At 37.0% G+C, this 19,808-nt stretch overlaps 1 protein-coding gene across 1 annotated transcript; it reads right to left on the reverse strand.

Moving 5' to 3' along the window:
* Positions 1–1,727: 1,727 nt before the first annotated feature.
* On the reverse strand, positions 1,728–16,305 carry PAT2 (protein affected trafficking 2). Its single transcript, XM_039133111.3, has 11 exons — positions 15,887–16,305; positions 15,675–15,751; positions 12,010–12,259; positions 11,291–11,914; positions 9,758–9,931; positions 8,723–8,849; positions 8,531–8,640; positions 7,143–7,343; positions 4,707–5,719; positions 4,291–4,557; positions 1,728–2,219 (listed from the first exon to the last, which is right to left on the reverse strand). Exons 1-11 carry the CDS (start codon positions 16,100–16,102, stop codon positions 1,871–1,873), a joined length of 3,408 nt encoding a protein of 1,135 aa, XP_038989039.3. The 5' UTR covers positions 16,103–16,305; the 3' UTR covers positions 1,728–1,870.
* Between the last annotated feature and the right edge of the window lie 3,503 nt (positions 16,306–19,808).

The following is a 19,808-nucleotide window of genomic DNA, read 5'->3' on the forward strand; positions in this document are numbered from 1 at the left end:
GGCAGTCCCTGGATCGGAGAATTTATACGGTGTTAAATCTGCACAGCTTATTTTCATGATCTTACTTTCTATACGCATTTAATTTGTACCATTTTATAATTAAATAATACCTGCTTTAACCCCACTTCACTCGAGTGGAACCATGCCATATTGTTCATGGCTATGCATTTTTGACGTGAACCGATCTAGTGTTGATGTAGTGGTACTGAATGCTCTCGTTATTGAACATTCCATTCTCAGGCACTCTTCAGACACCAAAGCTTTAAATGAACCAAGCAGAGGACCCACGCGTGATTTTGTGCTATTTATCAGGTACTGATCCTCTTTCAATAATCCTCTCCTGCAAATAAATTGTTTTGTCGATGCATGAGGGAGTCATGGAAAAGAAGCAGAACTTCTGCGACATTCTTGTAGCCTTGGCTGCCCAGAACCAAATGCCACGTTCGCACTTTGGAGACTGCACCATGTCTTCAACTGTAGCAAGCAAGTCTCTCGTCTACCATCCACTATCCAGATCCATCTCACAAATTATTGTCAACGTAATTCCTAAATTGGCTTTTCTAAATGTACGAAACTGCCAGCGGATATAGCGCCTTTACATGAACCATTGGAAATCAAAATACTTTGCTTGATATTCAGAATTTTAAATACAACGGCTCCGGTTCATTTTTGAAAGGCAGGGTGCAGTTTGGTGCTTGTGTTGGGTCTTGCAGCTCCTTTCGTGTGGGTTTTTTTTATTGTTTGACATGTTCTGATTGTTCGTACAGAAAAATGCTCTCTCTCGAAAGATTTGGCGACGTTTATTATACATAAGAATTCACCTCCAACTCAAAAGGACTCGATCGCTTCCTCAAGGCAGGTGGGTTATAAATTTTCCAAGTTTTATAGGCGTTGGACAATACTGAATTTCTTTCCAATCACATGGGGTATGCTTACAGTTGAGAGCCTACACCTGCAGAGAATGTGGTGAATGAACTGGAAAGAGCAAAAATAGAGTGCGCCTGGAAGGATAAGTGAGCGTTAACGGCAAAAAAATTCATCTTGCTCAGACCTCCAGATGATGTGGAGCCACCAGTCTTAGAGTGGATCTAAAGTTAACCGTCGAGATCTAGATCGCTAAAGAGAATGATCAAGGAATGCATGAGTGGCGATACCAGGATACCCAAAACAAAACAAAAAAATGGTGGAAATGGAGCCTTGTGAAGTGTTTGTCCGTTACTTGTTGCATTTTTATGAATTTTTTGTTATAATTTCACGTCATCCTTTGCAAAGCTAGAATGTAAAACAAATTTTGATGTTCAACATGATTCACAATCCAGATCCCAAATAAAAAACTATTGCACAAGAAGCCTTTTCACTCAAAAGCAAAAGCAAAAGCAGCAGACAAAAATGCCCTTAATAATCTGAGGAATGATAACTTTTCTCATTCTTAGGATAAAAACTTAATTTTTAAATCACAAGACACCCTATTAATGTTTAGAAAATTGACTGCAATGAGCGTGCACGACAGCATGAATATCAGAAAACTACCTTGACAAAATCTACTGCAAGAATTTTATCCGAGTCAAACAGTATCATACAGGTAATACATAGTCGAATTATGCAATGACAAACTAACTGAATTACAGCACAATTCAGGTTCCCACTAAAAGATTTGATCAGAATACTCCCAAAGTGAAAAGGTAATTCTTTAAGACCAACGAAATGATCAATAATCCTTTTCAACATTTACAAGCCAAAGTAGATATTCCTTTCATAAATTATAATATTGTCGTGAAGAGTTAATACAGCACTCTACACCTTCTAACACAGAACTAGTTGGATCCTTGATTCAGAAAGGGAAAAAATACAAAAAAAAAAAAAAAAAAAATCAAAGTAGAAATGCCACTGCTCTGTTTAACAAATTAAGGCCAAATATCGTATCTTCACAATTTACTTTCACAGTGCCATTTAATGATTCTGAAAGTTTTCCTTCAGCAGTTATAGAAATCAGGCATGGTTTTGAGCTGTTCAATATTTCACCACTGAATCGCAAGCACAAACCCGATGCATCATCTGCATTGAAAGAAACTGGAATATCCACCGATACAAGGTGAACATTAGCATTACTGAGCACTTTTGATGCTAGACTCCGAGAGACTAAAAGAATAGTATCGGTGTGCAATGGCCTTTGGTCCTTCTCGTGGTCAATCTCTTTGACATGGTCCTTAAAGATACATCTGTTGCAAATGATTCCAGTATTGGAGTACATGTGAGTTTGTATCTATATCTTCATTCATCAGAAATAATTTCTGTGATACTTAGTAATGCAAATAAATGCTCGTTTTATACTCCTAAATATTCAATCATCACTTCCTCATCGGCAACCACGCTTCACAAAATTACCATTTTTTAATACAAACAGAGATTAATCATGCCAACACAGGTCATGTTCAAGAAATTAGGAGATGCTAAGCTACCACTAAGCTAGGATCAGCAGTCAAACAGGGCCATATATATTAGTCTAGAGTTTGAACAATTGATAAGCTATGATCATGATAAGAGGTCAGCAAGGGTTAAACATGAGTTACAATCAAAATGTATTAGGAATTTAGGACCAATTCAGGAATAAGTGTTAGGAACTAGTGACACCTGGAAAAGGCAAATTTAAGAAATTTTGCTGTCCCCACCTCAACACGACATGCGTGTCTCACATATCCTTCCTGCTAGACACGTCGTGGCCCCCATCATGTGACCCACAGACCAGGAGCTTGGCTCCGTCTCATCCTCTCTTTCTATTGCCTCGTCCTCTCTTTCTTACTTCCAAATTAAGGAACAATGCCCAATGCCCACAGGAGCTGGAGCGGCAACCTCTCCCTCCTCTCGGCATATCAGCCTGAACGGCCTCTTAGGGTGAGATCGGAATAGTTTAAAACCTTAGCAATGGGGCACAGAGAGAGAGAGGGAGGGAGGGAGGGGGTTTGCTAGGTGGGGCAAGGAGTGTGGGTTTAGCGGCTAGGAATCCAAAGGCCAACAGCTTTTTGTTTGATTATAAGGGGGCCTGCCACCGAAAGATGTGGCCCTTCGCATATTTAAGAGCCACAAGGTCCACCCGAAGAAACAGCCACATAACTCCTATTTTCAATATTATTGTTCTACTTTCATCTCAGCTTCACATTTTAAAGATCCTCCCAAATACATACATACAAATATAGAATATAAATCTTATATGCATAAGACTAGTTATATATATAAATATACTATTATATATGTTGCCATGTCTGCATTGTCCAAGTTTTGTAAGATTGTCACGTCAAATACTCTCAGGATACTTGGACACTTGACACCCATGTCTGATGTCCAGGTAGCATGGTTAGGAACTCCCTAGACAAATTTTATTAAATGATCATTGTAGGGAAGCAGGTTTATCTTCATGGTAAAACATAGAGTAGATGTAGAAGTGATTGTTAGAGCTTATTCAGTCATGATCCAAGTAGTGTTTTTAGTATGACATACTACCAATATCATTTAAAAAGCCACTTTCCATGTGATCTTGCTTCCTAAACTTTGTGAACATAGTAAATAATCTGCTTTAGCACATAGTTCATGCCATTGAGAGGCATTTGGTTCAAGGATTCAAGTCCTAATGGGACGTCATGTGGGATGTTGGGACAGGGCACCATCCCACCGACATCCTAGCATCCTATTTGGCACATCCCAGGATATCCCTTCCAAAGTCTCGAGATGGCGGTGCATCCTTTCCACAAAACTCAAGACAGCCCCATCCCATAGGATTTGGATCATTGATTTGGTTCAAGGTACAATTTTTCAGGATCAGGTGTTAATGGCCAATTTTCATTTATTATATATCAAATAAATCAAGCTTATTGACTATAATTACAAAACAAAAATATGCAATATGAACTCCAAAACAAAAATTTTGGAGTTCCTACTAATCTAGAGCTCAGGCTAATTTTTGTTTTAGTTGGCAAATAGTTAATTTTGTACTATTTTTTGAGGGTTGATGAAGTGAGGTAATTCTCAGGACACTTAATGGGGACGGCTATAATGACTATAAATTTCAAAAGAAGGAAAAATTGGATTGATAAAAGAAAGATTTCTTCACCATGCCCTACCAAAAAGGAAGTATGGTTACTTCCATTGTACATAATTAAAAAATATTAGATATTCTTGCTTTTTATTGTGCTTGATGCATATTGTACACTATGTTTTCTTACATAAATATACTCAATGATCAAATTCTTTTATCATAAATGAATAGATAAGCAATAAAGCCATTGATTTACTGACCTCTTAGAATACTCGAACATCCCTGGTAACTCGCGTTCCTTGGTAGTAAATACCTTCATATCCATGGGCAATGGTCTCATGAAATAACCAATATCAGGCCACAACTTTGTTATTTTCTTTTTCCCATTGCAGAACACAGCCAACTTGAGAGGTAACAAGTGATGATGAAAATGGACTTGGAGAACTTTCTTCACTGTCTGACCTGGATCTAGAGAAGCAAGCTCTTCCATAGGAAGTATAGTTGGCACATCATTAGCAGAAATCAGGCTGCACAAGCAACAAAAAATATGTGAATATAAGAAGAGACGCAGCATGGAATTAACAAGCTTAACATACTGTAACCTCTGCTTGATTACAAGATTAGAACAGCATAAACTTTTTTCACATTTGTGGACAAAAAAGGAACATGAAAGCACCTTTTAGGTTCTTCAAACACTTGGTCTGCAGATTCCAGACTTCCACTAGACTCTCCATCTTCCACAGTTATATTCATTAATGGTTCGGTAGAAAGGTTCTCAAAAAACATGTCCACACATACCAGCAATGGGGATATAGTTGAAACCTCAGATGAAAAGGAATATTCCACCCTCAAGCCATTTCCATTTGCAGGATCTAGAAGTGTGTGAAGTTTAGGCTTAACAGTAAAATCAAGATCATTGATAGAAATTTTGGCACCGGATGGTGGTTCAGATTTTTGCAAAGATGGCAAACTAGGTTGCTCATCCAACCATGACTCCAACGCTGACTTAGACAGCACCTCTGCCAAATCTTTAGAGAAAAATGTAGATATATTTTCCTTGGCACTTTGACTTGTTTGACCATAATCAACACTAGCATCAGAAAGATGAACTAGAGGGATTTCTTTGCCATCTTCAGCACCATGGCTAACCACTAAAGTATGGCCATTGTCATTTGAATCACTTGCAAATCCAGTCCCAACGCTGTCAGCTGAACTAATGATAGAATGCTGAGAATCATAAGCAGAGCCACTTTCCTCCGTAGAAGATCCAGAAGATATGTCAGGATCATTCATTTCAAATGAATTGCTCCTACCACTTATTTCAGCTGGCTCTTCTGGCTCATGAACCACCCCAAAGCCGAGATTGAAGTCACCGTCAAGTAAACTGCAAGGCTTAGGAAGAGGTCTGTAACCAGGAGCTGCATGAACAACTATCTGTGAGAGAGATCCAGGAAGATAAATTCGGAAGTTCTTGGCCATATATGCTTTTGATGGTGTATTTCCACTAAATATGCTTTCCATAAATTCATGATATATGCCTCCATTCTGCATTGTGCAGGAAGTGATCTCCCCCATAACACGAGAACGATCACGGACATCATAATTCATGTCATATCTTGCCAATTCAATAATATAGCTTAGGATCTTTCTGAATGTGTATAACTCTTCTCCTTCGGCACGCAATACAATCTGGGAGAGAAATTTAACGAGAGTAATATGCAAATAGCTTTCCAAACGATGGCTAGAGATGGCATGTGTAGCATTAAATAATTTTGGAGCATAGGCGCCCAATCTTATTGTAGCCAACTCATCAGAAAGATTATAATTTGTATGCTTTTCAGCATCTCTGCTGTAATAAGTGCTAGTAAGTTGACTGTAACTAGCATTTATATAAAGAATGAGTTCAGTGTTGCTATAAAACAACTAATACAGCAGTGACTCAAAGTTGTTGCATTAGTTTCACTAAAGCAGTCCATGAGATATATCTTTGCAACTATGTTACACGGCATCACAAGAGAAATGAATGATTTTTAAAGTATAAAACTGCTGATAGAAAATATTCTAATATCAAGATATTTAATTGTTTGCTTACCCAAAAAGTTCTAATGGAAAAGCTGGTACGTTCTGTGATGTATAACGAAAAAGGTTTGGTTCATCAATTTTCTTAAGAAAGTTAGTAATGACATGTCTCTTATATTACCACTCTTATCTAAAATGTTGCAATCTTCTGTCATGGTACATATACCGCCACTCTAAATCTTGCACACCATGCCATGCCTGGGGAAGCAACGATCAACAGGCATCCAGCTAGGTAATCTTGGATAAAACCTTACAAACATACTAAACTAAGAAACATCATCTCAGCAACTAAATTATATTTATATGCCAATTAAAAACAATGATTAAAAAGCTAAAGTTGGCTACAGACGAAAAGCTGTATGCCAGATCTCAAAGCTCGTAATGTATGTTTGACCCTTAAAAGGAAGGATTCAAATGTTGATCACCAACATGTGAACAAGGTTTGTCAAAAATGTTCACAATACTTGCCTTATGATTAACATATTAACAAGATAGAGATGATTTCGCATGCATCTGTCCTAATGCTGATTATAAAGAACAGCAAATATAGTATCAGATAGCATGACATAACATGCAGCAGTCATAATAAAGCGATGGCTCTTGTATCTTTTATGGGGAAGGACTGTGATGTGTATTTCAGTCAGATAAAATATGGATCAAACTCTGGATCAGACAGTAAATATACCAGACGCATACTATCAGCATGGGACTAGTCATGCTATGTTAAGATTTGAGGGATGCTATAGTGTTACAATGGAAGCTTGTCTCGTTCACAAGACAATTCCTGCTCTAAGAAAATGATATCCTTGCTGAGCCACTGATGGTTCAACATGGTGAAAAGTTTTGAGAACTCAACTTCAAATTCTCAAGCCAAGAAGCGCATGATAGTTAGGAATTCAATTCTTTATTGGTACATATTTATTTTATTGAGCATCAGAGCAGCAAATGCACATAATTTTCAACAAAAAGCAATGTAGCAAAGTAAAAGCCAAATCATTTAGGAAGAAAACAACCATCCTGATAATAAAAATACCTTGCAGGTAGAATTTAAAATCTGAAGTTTTGTCTCGAGCTCTTCTGAAGTAAAGGACCATGCAAGATACTTCAAAACAGTTGGTACTATTTTAGGAATAAGCTGTCCAACAGAGCTATACTCTCCGATAATCCAAATAATCAATGCACGTGCTGCAGGGTCCTTAACTATATCCAAATTGCGAGCCAAATGGACAATAACCTTTAGAAAATACACATTAAGAGTAAGAAATTGCAATTGTGACTAATATATGCAACACACAGTGCCAGACATTACAAAGACTTTATTTCCATCGAAAAAATATATTAAAAAGAAAGTAAAAAATATAGCACTCAAGATAAAAAAGATTAAAAATATCCAGAACGAGGAAAGAAGAAACCCAGTCATCTGTTAAAAGCTGATTAATAGAAATATATAAACAGAAAGATTTGATTAATACATTTTCATACCACGATCATTATCTAATCAGAAAAAACAATTATCAAATAATACATGCTGCTTTTAAAGGTAAGAACTGGGGAACATACAGAATGAGCAAAGAAGACGTTTGATTATTTTAGAAAGCCAAAAGCTTTCTAAGTTACCCAAAGCTTTTAATAAGTTATATCCAAATAATACAGATACATGTCTAACTGGAACCACCAAATCAAAATAATTGGGTGGCCAAGTCAAGGATGCTTGCTATAATGGAGTTTTGATAGAATCAGTATATCATCTTTCAACGAAACAAACTGATTATGACAGAGAAAACCGCTTGATTATAGGAATAGTTTTTTAGAAAGCCAAATTGAATAGATCACAAAATGCTGTACACGCCTGGATTTGAAGGCAGTCTTGTGCAATTTGAGCCTAATGTCGCTACTATTAACCTATTCGATGTCACAATTTCAGGCATGTCCAGTCACTCTACAGCTTTCCAACAGCATAGAACTGAGTATCCTCTTTCTCATGGTGACTGATTATTAGGTTTCCAGTAACAAATCTGGAAAAATTTATATAAACTTATACTTTTCTATGACAAAATCTGTGTATATGACTGCACAGGCATGTGCAATTATTTGTGAGTGAATCATGCCTAAAGTCTTTGATCAAGGTTTTAAAAGAAAAAGTACAGTTAAGCCCAGAACAAATTAGCCCCAATTGATTTGGACCATTCATAAAGATAAGCATTTCTTCACTTTGAAATTTAGAACATAAAACCAAAAAATAAACCTTTATTTGATTTGACTTTTTGTTTCTTAGCTATTCTCCCCAGTCTCTCAGCAAATAAGGTTGTTATATTGCAAATTTTAGAAATTCAATTCATAAAGCAATAATCAGAGAAAGCAGAATCATGTGAAGCAATGGATTATGGTTATGGGTCCATACATGTGCCAAAGAAGAGATACCTTCTCATGATTAGCTGGGTTTTCCTTTATTATTGCTTTAATCGACATGATAGCTTGAACCAAAACATTTGCTTCACCATTAATGTTGCCTGATATGCTAATAGACGATTCTGCAATATAATATTTGTTACCATAAACAAAATCCATAATAAAATAAGAGAAAGGTGCCACATACATGAACTGGTAATTTACCATGTATTATAAGTGCCAAAAGCCCTTTTAGGCAAGTAGCAGCCACAGTAGGCAGTCTTTGAGCACATAACCCAATTGCAGCAACTGTATCAGCAACAAATCTCCTATCTGGATCTTTAATGTAATCCTAGCAGCACGGCTAGAAAGATAAGCATCAGCCAATTGTTCATCATAACAAACTTAGTAAATCACAACAGCATTGTCACTATTCTGATATTCAACACGCATAAACACATCCACTCGCATGTCCACTTCAGGAACTGAAACTAGTCCAGAAAAATAGAGGGGAATTTCTGCCACGAGACTAACAGGAAAATGAGATGCCATAATGATTTGGAGGGAAAAACAACGTTTGGAAATAGAAGGTGCACAAAACACTGGATTGAATTCTATGGTATGAGCAGTAAAGCTTCTTCATACTGTTTTGTTATTAAGAAAATTCTCCTCAAAAAACATATGACAATAGTTATTTTAAATTAATCATGATCATTCAAATATTTCTTAGCTAGAATTCCTAACATAGGCAAGTCTGAAATTTCTAAGGGCAGTTGATTACCCCAAGGCAACCAGCAAGGTACGAAACTTATGATCTTCAAATATTTTCAAGCAAACCTCACATACTACATTTCCAGATTGCATTGAAAAGAACAAGAAATCAAACCAATGCTTAAAGCCATTCAAAGAGATGGTTTTGCTTCTGCCTGTGAACAAATTATTTAATTCAAATAAAAGCAATATATCTAGTCCATAAAAAGCCAAGTCAGTTTGAAGATCACCCATACAAAACACAACAAACTAACAGTCAGGAAATAGGGAACATCTCAATGGCCAATATATTTCTCATGCCACTAAGTCGATTTCAGCTTCACCTTCTAATGATTATTTGTTTCAAATTGAGTACATATCAATAATAAATTAAATACACCACAAGAATAGCCCATTTCTGTTTCTTGTGGTCTATTGACGCAACCAACAGAAATGGGCTATATTGTTTCTATTGACACAAAACATCTGACCGTGCAACTAAGTAAATACCTGGAACTCCTCAAAAATTATTGGGGCAGATGACTCTGTGGCAATGGTGGATAAAATTTCAAGCTTCAAAGCTCTGATATGGTATGGATCTGAGCTACATATGAAAAAATCTTCAAAGTAAGGTGCAAAAAGTGAAGGAACTGTTTTGGCAAACACCAGTATGTTACAGAGCATCTGAAATAAAAACATAAAAAAAGGTCAGCTGTAGTCAAATTTTCCAGCGTTACTCACTAAAACAATAGGCTAAGAAATATATTTAAAAAGGAAACAAGAGATGGGAGGAATAATAATCAATAAAAGAGCAATGGCCCTTGAATGCAACTGAAAGGCATGCATATGTGCTCACATACTTGTAATTATCTAACATAATTGTACATCTCAATGAATGAAAAGGGGTAAAAGATGTTTAACAACATCTTCTGCTCTTGGTACTCAAGCAGCTTTACCAGAATTTATCAAGTACTGAGCAAAGCAGCTGTCTCATGTTTAGTTACAATCCAATACAAGATCTATCTATCTTCAATTACAATCAGCAATATTTATAGTCTAGCTTGAGGTCAGGCCTGCCCTTTGGCACAGACCTCTAACCTATAAAATGGTCAGATTTTATATACACATACTTGTGGCGTGCCACTGCCAAGCCAAATTTACCAGCAAGCAATATGCCCCTTTGCCAAACCTTGTCATTTAGCATGCTGAAAAGTTGCTGGATTGCAGCAACTATTAACTGAAACAATGATCCACAAGGTGATGACCAATGTCAACTTTCATTCGACTTAGAAATCGTCAAATAGCAAAGAAGTTTGTGAGGGATATTGCATACATAGTAGTTTGATTTGATAAGAATGGGTAGGTTCTTCGTGCTCCCACTAGTTGAAGTTCATAGACTGGATTGTCTACTGCAGCTAAAAGGATGAATCGCTAAGTTACCTATAGATTAGGCCTAAGTGCTACTAAAGCTGGAATCTGTACAGCTCTTGCCCAGCATAATGATGCAAGAAACAATTTGTAGCCACATTTCAAGCAAATTGTTACTTCTGCATCATGATTACTGATCTCAAAAAAATATATATTTTTCTCATGTAACCTTTCATTAAAATGTTTCTATTTGGTTGCATTCTCTATCTTGAAATCCTATCCTTTGGCCTCTTTTGTTCAGTAACGTTCCAGTTAATCTCGGCTATTAGGCTAGTGATCCCCCGAGGTGGTCTCTCTTCATCACTAATCAGCTTCACAAAGATTTATGGATCTGCTTCGACCTGGAAATCTTTTGATGCATAAACTATCAATCAAACATTATTTGGTAAAAGATGCACGCTATGTTCAATGGCTTAAGCATATAATAGTCACCAACAGTGAACTGAAGCTAGATCACAAATAGGATGAACATGAGAAGACCTTGGTACTTATGCAAAGTACACAACTTAACAGAAGAGAGTCTATATGTAAACACAAACCTAAAAAAAGCAAAAAGGTGAAAAACCCTTAATGATAATTAAACATTTTGAAAGGTATAAAACTTTTCCAACTTACCACATATTTGGAGGCATAAGACGATCTTAGAATAAAGAGAACCGGTTTAACAATCCTCTCAAGTTGCACCCTTGGGGCCATAATCCAGTACACTCCAGCAGCTGCAAGTACAACAGCACTATTTTGGCTCCATAATAGAGGTGATGTACACTGCAACAAAATCTTCACATCATCATTTTGGCTGGAAGTGACGACCAAGCAGCCAAAATTATTGTCATCTTCATTCATACATCCAGACTGAGCTAAATACTCCTTTGTTTCTTCTATGTAGTATCTACACATTAACGAGTTCAATTTAAACTCACATGCCTCACCCCCCTCAGAACCACAATGACCATCAGACATATTGCCAACGGCTGCAGAATCCTTGTCAGATTGGGAACTTGTAGCGGAATTTAATACCATAATGGACTCTTTTACAAGACCATGCCTAGCCACAACATATCGTAAGAGAATCTCAATCAAAAGAATTTGACCCCACTCTTCAACATCAGGAAGCATCTCACATAGCCTTCTAAAGTGTTTGGCAATCAACGAAAGATTACTTGGGCAAACAGCATTAAAGGCTGCAGCAGCAGCTCCAATTACTCCAGGGGAATGGTCACTTAACAAGATATCTACAAGCTGCAGAATATAATTTATTTCAGCTAGAGAAAAAAATGCATTCATATATAAAGAGAGCCTCGAAGGGGAAAACAATGGGGAAAAAACATAACAACCTCTTCAAGGGCAGAAGTATTTTCATCCTGATGTAAGTCATATATCTTTGGAAGTGCATGGGCAGCACATTTTCTCACATATGCAGATGGATCTCTAGCGCATTTACTAACAGCAACTAACACAAGCGGGGCTACTACATGTAATCGGATTCCTGCCATAGCACGTAGAGCCCATGCTCGCACTAAAGGATTTGTATCTGATAGGTCCTTCTGGAAACAGTTAATAGAGAGGAGAGCTTCATTTGGGCGCCTAGGTTAGCAAGGAAAAAGAGAAAAGCCCAAAATGTTAAGAGTTGTCAAAAGAATCATCCATCAGCTTCATGTGCAATCCTTCAATTTTAAATTTAAAGGAAAAGCAGATGCCACACAACTAAGAAATAAAAGCACTTTCAACAAGCTGCCATCCAATTCAGGTATATACACTAAAAGTATCTGTTCAAGTAAACAGCATTCAAAGAGTAAAAAATACTTTCAGCAAGCTACCATCTGATTTAGGTATATATGCTAAAAATTATTTGTCCAAGTAAACAGCCTTTATGCAATTATTACGAAAGGGCATGAGATGACATATTTTTTAAGTTGGCAACATTTGCACAATCCACAGCAAAATCTAACAGAAAATTTAATAAGGCAGGCCCGTCAATCCTGCAAAACCCTTGACAATGATTTTAGACATTTTTCTTGTAAAGTAATTCTTTTCAAGGACAGAAAAAATTCAATTTATGATATAAGAATACCAAAATCATGTTAAAGAATAACAATCATAAAAAACAAGATATATCAGAATTCTGATGATAATTCTATAATCTACCATGGAATGAGTAGTCATCCCTCCATTGAAGTTGCTTCAAAAAAAAAAACAGGATAGCAGATATCCAATTTCTTTCTGAAAGCACATCTATACAAATTTTCATAGTATGATTTTTTTTTTCTCTAAACATGAGGTGTCTACGATAGTTTTCCAGTCAGCAACAAGATGAAATATTTTTGCAAGCAATGACAAATTTAAACAGCTAGTTCCGAAGTAAGATGAATTTAAAGTGCATCTGATCTTGTCGGTTTCCCTAACCATAACCTGATCTCCTAACTTTCATGCAAAACCTTCCTCTTGCCTGATATCAACTCCACCAGAAACTCAGTAATAATTATCATGTGGCTGTTGACCCGCTGGAAGAATCTGACTAATCCTTTCATGGAGCCTTTATTCCAATTGGGGAGAAGGAAAAAATTCCTTCAACCTGTTGAACTCAACTCTCTCAAATAAAATAACAAGCAATAAGAATTTTAAAAAGTGAGGCAATAAACCCTTTTACTTTTGTTAATTTTTCATAATCCACAAATCATGGTACATAACATGGGTAAAAAGTAGAGTCCATAGTCTCTGCTCTCACTCTCATTCCTGTTCCCCAAAATCATGGCATTTTTCCTCTATTTATACTAATAAGGTCCTGCCTATTTGAGTAGGATTCTTCTTTTAGCTAAAAGAGGAGAAGTTACAAGCTCTGCTACTATAGAGGTCCGCTCTGCTTATTTGAGTCAGATTATCCTCATAATTAGAAGAGGATGAACATTTTCTTTCAGCTAACTCAAATTAGATTGGATTCTTCTTCTAATTAGAAGAGGATAAAAAAAAATATAAAAATAAGAAATATTTTTAAATTTTTTAAATTTGGATAGAAAGCTAGATCTTGACTTCTATATCAACTTTATCTTAGCCACATCACCAAATTCTCCCTGGATTAGAATTTATGGCTTCTTGAAGTTTCAGTATCAAGTCTTGGATGTGGTGGATTTTGCTCCAGAAGCTTTTTCAAGCCTACTCGAGTGGCCAAATTGATCTATGATGGGTCAAATAATCCACCTGGATCAGCTTTACCTATTTCATTTCCCATAGTCAATTTCCTTAGAGGTAAAAGGCTTAAACATTCATGATGTATTATAAACCTTAAATGTGAGGAAATCTTAGCTCGGTATTGTATAACCATCTAGACAGGTATGTCCTTCACCACGTTTTGAGGTGAGAAAATCATCAACGTATTAGAACCAAAAAGCCAAAATAATAATGGATGAAGAAAGTTATTAGTGATTTCATAGTTGAAGAAATTACATTCTATAGATCATTATTCATTTAAAAAAAGTAGGATTTGTATCCAATTTGACACTTTGGACTACAGTTTGTTTTTCACGTATATTTTTCTTTACCTTAAATTGTTGTCTTCTCTCTTCTTCTAGACTCCATCAAGTTCTATTACTCATGTAGGAGCTTGAGATGTTACTTTCTAATTGTATGAGATTAACTGAGCAAACAATTATTCTACCTACTACATCCCTAACAGCTCTCTTAATTTCAGGGCAGGCCCTTGCATTCCCAATGTTCCCTTGCCTAGGACTTTGGTACCATATTAGAAGTTCGGCATCGGGTTAAGTGTTGGATGTAAAATGTTTTTGGACCATATCTCAATTCAAAAGGTCGGTTGCATATAGATTCAGGCACAAATTCAAAAACAAGACTAGCAATATCCTCCATTTGTGTCCTCACATCATTCCCTTATAAATGGAAAACTAATCCGGCTTTAATTTCTCCACTCAAAAATTAATGTAAGCCTTCTTAAGTTCTTTGACAGCAAATTTTTTTTCTAACTTTGACCACCTTTTTGCAGCAAGCTCATTGAATACAATTATCTGGTCCATTCACCTCCCTCCCTCCTTAGAGGAAGTCTTTCCTTCACTGGGTTTCTTTTTGTCAAAATGCGATAACTCAATTAGACTATCAAACACATTAGCAATATTTATTGCAAAAATGAACAAATAGATAGAGCCATATCAATTCACCTCAAAAACATGGCCCTCTAAAACCTGCTTAAAAAAAATCCTTTAAATTTACCACAGGCTCCATCTTTCAAAATTATCTCCCAGCCATATAAATAGAGCCACATGCACGTGCATGTGCCATGCCCACACATAGATGTAACAATATGATAGGCTAGGTTTTGTCCACCAGTGTCAGCCCACTAGAGTAAGTTTTGCATGCCAAGATCGGTCCTTCATTTGCCTTGCAGAAATATCAAGATTCTATATAGTCTCTGTGATAGCTAAGGAGAAAAATCCACTGCCTACTTTATCCAGCTTCTAAAATATCAAGACAAGCCACCCAGTTAAAGTTTTCATCTCCCAACATCCAAGTATTGTAATTACTACGTTAAATGAAACTAGTTCTCTATAACTGGTATATCATCTACCTTATTTTTTTTTTTACTATTCTTAATTTCATTTTATGGTTTCTTTTCCTGTCCTGCCACCAATGACGGGGGCAAATTCCAAGAAGAAACACACGACGAATTGCGAGGAAAAATATTAAGAAAATGCTTTTGTGGTTCTAATCATCAAGAACCCCCAGAAATAAAGAACCCGGCGAGCTGGAAGTCTTTTACCTCCGATCTAATAAGCCAGTTCGGTACATAATTCCCGTCCATGATTATTTATAAAGCAAATTTAAAACTATTCGTAAATCATAACACAATAAAGCAGGATAGCCATAGGCAAAAATCAGCTATAACAGGTGAGGACTGAATTCGTATCATTTGTCCCAAGGCTTATAAGATAATAATCTTGAAGAAAAATATTGAGATCATGGTGAAGCACGTAGAGGGTCGTAAAAATCATACTTTTCAGCATAATGAAGCAGGTAGAGGTATACAAGTTTCTTGACTTCCAGCGATGGCGACGCTACATTTTTCACGACCTGAAGGCCCACAAGAAAAGAAAGAAAGAAAGAAACGAGATCAGTTCACCGTTGGCATGCGAATCCATCAAAAAGGAAAAGAGATCCACGGTCGCACCAAGAAAACCTCAAATCTTGGGGAATTAGAGGGGAAACCTGAGGGAAGAAGTGGGAGACGTCGCCGCCCTGGGCGATGAGAGCGAGGAGGCGCTTGAGGGCCTCGGATCTCTCGGAGTCGAACCGGCTATCGAGGAGAGGGGCGATGTTAACGTCGTCGGGATCGTCGTAGAGGTGGGCATCGGTGCCGATCCGGAGCACCAGCGACGACGCCTTACTCAGGCTGTCCGCCGTTGCCCCGAATTGAGGGAACATCGCCGCCGCCGCCCTAGAATTAGGGTTTCACCGCCTCCGAGCGGCCGCTCGGATTCCGGCTAGGTGGAGGAAGAGAGAGATCGCGTTCTTGGAGATCGTCGAAATAAGCAAGCGGGCCGGTTCTACGTCTAGGGATCAAGTAACGTCACAGGTGAGTCGTTGAGTCGGTGCGCGGTGTGAAACCTTGAGTCGGCCGGGGCAACGGGTTAAAAGGCATTAGCCCGCGCGCGGTGTTACGGTTTCATAGGCCGATCAAGCGGCTAAGCGGCAGTCGCGATGAGCTGGTCTTGAAATTTTCACCATCCATATTGCCACTAATTTTGAATAATTGGATTTTCCTGGATTATTTGCATTTCATGCATTCATCAAACGTTGTGAGCTTAGCTTGGACGATCTTGGACATTGCTAAACTATGATGATGCCACTTTTTCTTTTGTCGTTGTTGTTCCATGCTATGTTTGACAGGAGACTATTATCTTGACATGGCATTGGATTTGTGAAATATATAATACTTTTCGAACTATTTGATGAAAATCTTATGCTTTTTAATCATGGACATATTCCTCCAGGTCGAATCACATCCATATGCCAAAATTCTAGTTATTCTTGATTTCTTGATAAATATCTGGATATGTGCATCATCATCAACTTATTTGCTCGTTCAGGACTGTCCATCTTGTTGTTTACTAAAATAACTCATTCATTATGTTCACTTTTGGTGTTATATAGTGTAGAATTGGTGATATATTAACAACATCATGTCGTCGTTGGTTGCAAAGGAATTTTCATGAATATGCATTAAAGAAGCATAAGTTATGTGTAACAACTCATAACTTCACCTAAAATGGCTAGCTTGACGAATAACCAATGCAGAATTAAATATATGCTCGCACGGATCCTCACATACTCCCATCGTTCAAGCCCTGATATCAAAATAGCTAGCCGGAAAGTATTATTCGAGTTTCTTGATCCTGTATAAGTATCTAAGATCTACCCAGCGAATAACCTATATATGACTAAATATACATCTATACGGGACTTCACATACTCTCCTCGTTTGAGCTCTGACGTCCTCGTTGGGCTAAGGATTCAAACCTATTCAAATATAATCATAAGTACCACGATCGGCTCGTGGTCAGCCCTAATAAATATGCGCTGCAGTGTCCCTTAGTCCACATAGGCTATGGGTCAACTTTGCTCTAATATCATTGGTCACAATTCAGGACCTCACCCAAAAAAACTAGCCGAAAGATTTTTTTTTTAGGTTCTTTAGTTCTATATAAGTACCCAAAATTTTCAATAACTGATGTAGGACTAAACACACTTCCGCACGGATCCTCATGTACTCCTTTCGTTCAAGTTCTGACATCCTCGTTTAGCTAAGAGTTCTAATCTATTCAAATTCAATCAAAAGCACCATGATCGGCCCGTGATCAGCCTTCGTAAATCCATACTATAGTATCCCCTAGTTCACATAGGCTATGGGCTAAGTTCACTGTGATACCATTTGTAACAACTCAGGACCTCATCCAAAATAAAGATATCATGGTCATCCTCCATGAACCCATATTGCAGTGTCTCCTAGTTAACATAGGCTATGGGCTAAGTTTACTCTGATACCATTTGTAATAACTCAGGACATCACCTAAAATGTTTAGCAGGAATGTATTTTTTTGGGGTTCTTTAATCTTATATAAGTACCTAAAATTTGCTCGACGAATAACTGATGTATGATTAAACACATGCCCGCACGAGTCCTCATATACTTCCCTCATTCAAGCTCCGACATCCTCATCAGGCTAAGGGTTCAAATCTAATTACAAGCACCATGATTGGCCCGTGGTCAGTCTCCATAAACCCGTGCTGCAATATCCTCTAATCTACATAGGCTGTAGATTGAGTTCACTCTGATATCATTTGACACAACTTAGGATCTCACTCAAAATTGTTAGCCGGAAGATATTATTTAGGCTCCTTGATCTTGTATAAGTACCCAAGATTTACCCAACGAATAACTAATGTGGGACTAAATACATACCCGCACAGGTCATCGCATTATGCCATGAAATTCTGCATGGATTTTTTTCATTGTTGGCACATTGATTCACGATAAATACCATGGTAGCAAAATGGACCAAGATGAATTTAGATGTTACATTGATTCACGGTAAATTCCAAGATAGCAAAATTGGCCAAACTGAATTTAGTTGAACTCCTTTGCTATATCACATGAAGAGGATAGGATAAAAAGCAATGGCAATCTGCTATAGTCCCCTGCCAATTTGGGAAAGCAACGTGGTTTCCTCTTGCATTTTTTTTTAATAAAAAGATAAAGCTTGCCTTTTGATAAGAATTTGAACCTTTGACCCTCCGTCATGCTTAGACTCTAAAATAAACTTCCAGCAATCTCTACTTATGTCCTAAGTTCTTACACCAATCTTTAAGGTACGAGAGATTTGCATGTGCAATTTTTTTTTTTTTTTTCCTTGACACAACCACATATGCAAACAAATATTTGAGTGGCTTCAAGACGGTGACAAGAACAGAATATCGTTTATCCTCACAAGGAAAAGATGTATTATAGAAAACAAAATCTCCTCTATTAGTCAAATCCATCAAAGAAGATGTGAAGGAAAATGAATTTAGCAAGTCAAGAGATGGAAGAAATCAATGCTATATGCAGGACAATAACTAAGGTCCAGAGAAGCTATCAACAACCACAGTTTGCAGAGTTTAAGAACTCGTGTTGATGAACTATTTTAGATAGCCACCAAAAGGATGAATGCATTTGACGATCCATGCGATAAAAACGATGTCAAAACATCCACGTCCAAATACTTAATCATTAGTTAGATCACAACATCCAAACAAATATATTTGTTTCTCGGCTAACTAATTCATAAATTTTATAAATTAGCAGAGTCATAGATGTCAATAGAATGCCTTTTTTTTTTCCTTCAAACCTCTTTTTTGTTTCATGGTGTTATAATTCTAAAAAGATCATTATATATATGATCTCATCCAAACAAGCTAGCTCGAAGATATTATTTGAGTTCATTGTTTTTCCATAAGTACCTATGAGCCCACATGGGCCATCATATACTTCTTCTGTTTAAGTCCTGGCGTTCTTGCTAAGCAAAAGATCCAAATTCATTCGAATCCAATTACAAATACCATGATCAACTCATATATAACTGTGTTGTAGTGTTATTTAGTCCACATAGATCATTAGTCGGGTCGCTTTGATATTATTTGACTTCATCCAAAAAATCTAGCCAGAAGGTATTATTCGGAATTCTTGATACTGTATAAGTACCGAAAACCTATCCAGTGAATAATCGCTGTGGAATTAAACACATATTTGCATAGATCATCGCAATATAAGCTAAGATTCTTGTCACTATCTTAATTGCTGTCATTTGATCTCACTGTGATCCGCATAATTATTATAAAAGGAAAGATTTGTTATATCATCCTCTTTGTTTGTCATGGATGAAGGACCCGAGTCATGGATGGAGGACCCCCACTATCTGTTAACAAAACTATACTTAAGTATAGAAAAATGATTGCATTGTTGGATGTTGCAAAGAGATTTAAGTAATGATAGCAGTTAAATGTTAATGCACAGCAAAAATTAATTTTTAAATCAACAAAATTATCTTTTCTAATGTTAGATCAAAAATCCGGAGTATCATTTGTGAGGTAC

The sequence above is a fragment of the Phoenix dactylifera genome, chromosome 17 (assembly GCF_051530095.1).
Source record: "Phoenix dactylifera cultivar Ajwa chromosome 17, Ajwa_hap1_PhDact_Kaust_v1.1, whole genome shotgun sequence".
NCBI lineage: Eukaryota > Viridiplantae > Streptophyta > Magnoliopsida > Arecales > Arecaceae > Phoenix > Phoenix dactylifera.